At 46.4% G+C, this 4,645-nt stretch overlaps 1 protein-coding gene across 1 annotated transcript; it reads left to right on the forward strand.

Moving 5' to 3' along the window:
* The first annotated feature begins 1,413 nt into the window (after positions 1-1,413).
* Positions 1,414-4,116, forward strand: LOC124662582. The gene is made up of 3 exons (XM_047200400.1): positions 1,414-1,439; positions 1,603-2,805; positions 3,831-4,116. Exons 1-3 carry the CDS (start codon positions 1,414-1,416, stop codon positions 3,841-3,843), a joined length of 1,242 nt encoding a protein of 413 aa, XP_047056356.1. The 3' UTR covers positions 3,844-4,116.
* The last annotated feature ends 529 nt before the right edge of the window (positions 4,117-4,645 follow it).

Consider the following 4,645-nt stretch of genomic DNA (forward strand, 5'->3'; position numbering starts at 1 on the left):
GACCTGGTGGCGGCAGCCCGATCTGGTGGTGGCGGCCGTCGCCTTTGATGCGGGATGGGGCTGACCTGGTGGCAGCAGCCCGATCTGGTGGTGGCAGCCATCGCCGTCGCCGTCGATGCGGGATGGGGCCGACCTGGTGGCGGCGTCGCTCGCTGGCGACGCAGGACGGGGCCGATGCTGTGCCGGCGGCGGTCGCCATCGATGGAGACCGGGCACTCGGCCCTTGGAGAATTCTCCCTAATCCAATTGTTGGGCCGAGCTGAATAGTACTACTGTAGTATTTTTTTTCTTCATTATCTACGTTTGTCGGGCTATCGGGCCTAATCTGAATTGGTTAATCCTGACCGTTGCTCAAATCATACCTCTCATCTTCCTAGGAGTGGTAAAAGGTACCGTAAAAGAAGCATAGCATTGGACATTGGTGGATCTCCTTTAGTGGATCACATCTCCAGAAATCATATTCACTTCCTCATCCATACGAGAGACTCACTTCCAAACAACTGGTTCATTCTTCGAGAATTCTCCCTCACCTTCGGAATCAATGGAATAATCCTTGGTCTTCAACACCAACAGCAGGTTAGCAATCAGCTTCGACATATGTTCCTCGTGCTCTCTTTTGCACTGTTCAAGGACGGTGTCGAAATCATCATCTTCATCTTCATCTTCATCCTGTGTCAGCTCATCGTCCTCCTCTGTCTCCTCCGTCGCTTTGAAGTAGCCGTCCTCCCCTTCCTTCTTGGGGTCAAAAACTCGAGACCGGCCTTTGACGCCTTCCTCTTAAGTGCACCCTCCTCGCCCGTGAACGCCTCCTCCGCCTTGGTGCAGCGCTGCAGCGAACAGCTCTTGTTTTCGGTGGCGCAGAGCTGCAGCAAAAGCTCCTCGCCGCCGGCCATCGGGATATTTGATCCTCCTGCGCGGTGGCGTATGAGTGTACGTATTCTTCCTACTCAATCCCCCGTATAAATAGATGGATTCTAGCCGGCGACGGCCTGTACGCTGCAGGACGAAAGGGATATTATGGGCTACCAATGGGCCATAATTGCTGGGACTAAGGACTCGACTCGACTCATTGTACGCTCGCAATCGCAATCTCTTCTTCTTCACCCCACTTCAGCTCCCCTCTTTTTTAAAACCGCACTTTCAGCTCAATGATGCTCCATTCCCCACATCGCCACACCGGAACAAGGGGCGCCGCCGACTGACAGTGATCCGAGCCCGTCCACGGCGGTGGTCAAAGGCTGCTTCGCCTCCCGATTTGAGGCCAGTCTTTCTCTTTTCTGCCATCTCCCAATCTCCTCTCATGTCTCGCGTGAAACCCTAGCTAGATTTTCTTCTCCCTGAACCCTATTCCTACATTTTCTTGTCGCAGCAAGCAGCGGCCAACGGGAGATCAGCTGAGGGGGAAGATATTTGATGGACGCTTCTGAGATTCCCCAGTGGTAAGATCCGGTCTCTCGATCCCCCAACACACACATTTCGTTTCACACAGTTTATTATTTTTGTTATATTTTGACGAGTGGCCGGATGGATATTGGTTGAAGAAATTAGTACATTGCATTGATGCTGTTTTGCATATGTTTGTTGCTTCCTCTGGTTTTCCAGTGTCCATCCCGAGAAGAAACCACGTCTGGATGGCGAGACACAGTCACTTTCCCCAACATTGATAGTGGCTGCAACCAAGGTTCTTGAAGATGACAACCTCCTCAGAGAGATTATCGTCCGCGTCGGCTTCCCCACCACCCTCGTCCGCGCCGCGCTTGTTTGCAAGCGCTGGCTCGGACATGCCTCCGACCCCGCCTTCCTCCGCCGGTTCCGTAAGCTCCACCCACCCCGCCTCCTCGGCTACTACATATACGAGTGGTCGGTTTTTTCAGAGGGGCTAGATGCTCCACGCTTTGTCCCGATGCTGCCTCAGCCTGCAGAGCTCGCCACCGTCATGTCCAGCTTGTCGGGTTACCGGTTCGGTGCGCACAAAATCATGCACTGTCGAGGCGGCAGCTTCTTCACCCGTTGCTGCGAAGGATCAAAATTGACACGTGGAGTGCACCGCCCGCTATGCGCTGAGAAAGGCATGGAAGTCTTTCCACCACTCCCGTGTGTCCAGGACCATAAGGTCCCAGAGTTCGCTGCAATCCTCTCCAAAGAAGAAGCCAACGGCTTGTCGTACTTGTATGTGTTGGGGGAGTTCACAGGGGAGGCAGGAAAGTTGACAACACATGTCTATATGTTGCAAGATGGTGTCTGGTGCTTGCGTACCACGGCCACTTGCCTCCATAGTGTGCATTTTAGCCGTAAAGCTGTGTTCATCAGCAACAAAATCTATATGCCGTCCAAGAGTAGTGACGACATTATTGTCTTGGATATGACGACCTCAAGTTTCTCCACAATTCAGCTCCCACAAGGAGTGAAGTATCACTATTTTAAGACCATGTTGTCAGGGGCTGATGATGCTTCCAGTGTATATCTCATGCATGTTATGGAGTTTCAACTTCGCATCTGGCTCCACAAGGGGGACAACTGGTTGCTGATCGATACCATTTGTTTGAATGAGATGCCTATTTTAGGGATGCCAGGTCACACGCTTGAGGATGAGGATATTGCTCGTGTGGTGATAAGCCAGGTGGGAGACAATGGTCAGTTCGTATTCCTGCGGAGTGGTCAATGCATATTCTACTTGGATATTAAGTGCAGAATACTGCGTAAAGTGTATGAGAACAGAGTAAATCATCAATGGTTTGGTGATATCCATCCTTTTATGATGGTGTGGCCTCCCTCATTCCCTGCCCTTGAGGGCGATCCTGCAAGGTTTGCCTTTTGACCTATAGAGGATCGTATAGTGCACTTGTTAAGTTTTTGCACCGTGCATCGTCCATCACAACTGCTGGTATAGCGGTGTAGTGGTGCTAGCTGCATGATTGATTCCTTTGGTTATTTTGACAATACTAGTTTAGTGGCATTTGACAAATCCTCGCCGTAAGAGCATTTGAAATCACTTATGTATTGATTCCTTTGGGGGGCCTTTCAACAATATTAGTGAAGCAACACTGAGAATGCTTGGTGTAAGATGATTTTAAATTACTTCTGTACTGGGGCAATATTAAAAATTGTTTACTTGCGGTAATAGACTAAATGCTTCCTCAACTTGTTCTTACCCTTATATGGTATCATATTAGCAGTATGTAGTGGTGCTGAGAAATGACTTGTCTTGTGTTTTTAGCATGGACCTCTCGTTTTGTTGTCTCACAGTTTTCTGAACTGTGAGCACAAAGGGCAATCTTGTCATCATGTTTGCCACTGTATATGAGCTCAAAGAGGCCTAGTCTTGCCAACATGTTGGCTAGTGTGTTTTCTTGTCTTGCAATATTATCACAAACCTAGCAAGTTTGGAAGTTTGACTTCCTATTTAAATACAATCATGATGTAATTTAGTGCTTCCTATCTTTGAACTCTGAACCTGAAGCTATGTATGAGACTGCAAATACCTTTTTAATGGTGCTTAGTGGATCATACTATAATTCTTTCTTGAACACAACTTGATTGTAGAATATCCAGTGTTGCTTGAGCTTATGTATGATTTGTGGTTCAGATATATCAGTAATTTAAGTTTGTGGCATTTCTCCTTGTAAATATGTCCATCTAGGATTCAAAGTCATTTAATCTGTACTGTTGTAGCTTTTTTTTTCAAACTCATTGTTCGGATTCTGAGCGAGCAGAACACTTGCCTATCGTTGTATCAAGCACTTGCTTTTTTGTTATTACTCTATTTGGTATTTTGATGCTTGAAGTGGCAACAACATGTCCTGATCCTTCCTTTGTTCTCTCTGAAACAGAAATGCCATGTGAAGATGAAGGGTGCCATCCAGGAATATAATAGAGCTGCATTTCCTTAGAAGCAGCTCTTACTGTGTTCACTATAACTTGCACTTGATTAATTTAGGATGCTGTGTAACCGGATCATGTACTCCTATCAATCTATGCTAGATAGGGGTCCTATCCCTATGGTGCCATGACTGTTTATGCCAGATCTTTATTTCCTGATGGAGACCCAACTGCTTTTGCCAGCTTGTTATGTATACCCATTGCAGAATCAGTTTTAGGCAATGTGCCAATTTGTAAGCTCTAATGTATGAGTAAGAATCTTTCATATGGCATTTGCGCAACTGTCTTGTTCTCTGATGCCACCATGGTTCAGTAAGATTGGATACAAGCCTGGTGGTTCTTTTGCATTTACAGCCTGATCTGATAAATGCATCGATTAGCAGGGGTATGGGAATGAATTTGATGTGTTGATGTAGGAACTGTAGCTGACTAGAATTTTTTAAGAATAACCATGCACCATATTAATGTGTGCATTGCAGTAGAGTGAACCGAAACTGAAAGTTGAGTTCAGTTAAATAATGTTTTTTAAGCTGACCGCAGTAAAATCGAAGCAAAAAAAAAAAGTGTTGTAAGACGAAAGGTTTGTAGTACAAGAAAGAATAGATAAACACTGTTGTAAAATGAATACATATACGCTTCAGAAAACCGCAGTAAGATTGCGGTAGCTGTGATGCATCATGGAGCTGAATGAAACCTAAGGATGGTCTTAGTTCGGAAAATTGAGACTAGCCTCGTGTCACAGAAAAGTCAAGAAAATTGTTTTTTT

Source organism: Lolium rigidum, chromosome 6 (assembly GCF_022539505.1).
Source record: "Lolium rigidum isolate FL_2022 chromosome 6, APGP_CSIRO_Lrig_0.1, whole genome shotgun sequence".
NCBI classification, from domain to species: domain Eukaryota; kingdom Viridiplantae; phylum Streptophyta; class Magnoliopsida; order Poales; family Poaceae; genus Lolium; species Lolium rigidum.

Coding starts and splice junctions, on each gene's coding strand:
- LOC124662582 (XM_047200400.1), top strand. CDS start 1,414: ATGGACGCTTCTGAGATTCCCCAGTG. Junction 1,440..1,602: donor GCTTCTGAGATTCCCCAGTG/GTAAGATCCGGT, acceptor CTGGTTTTCCAG/TGTCCATCCCGAGAAGAAAC.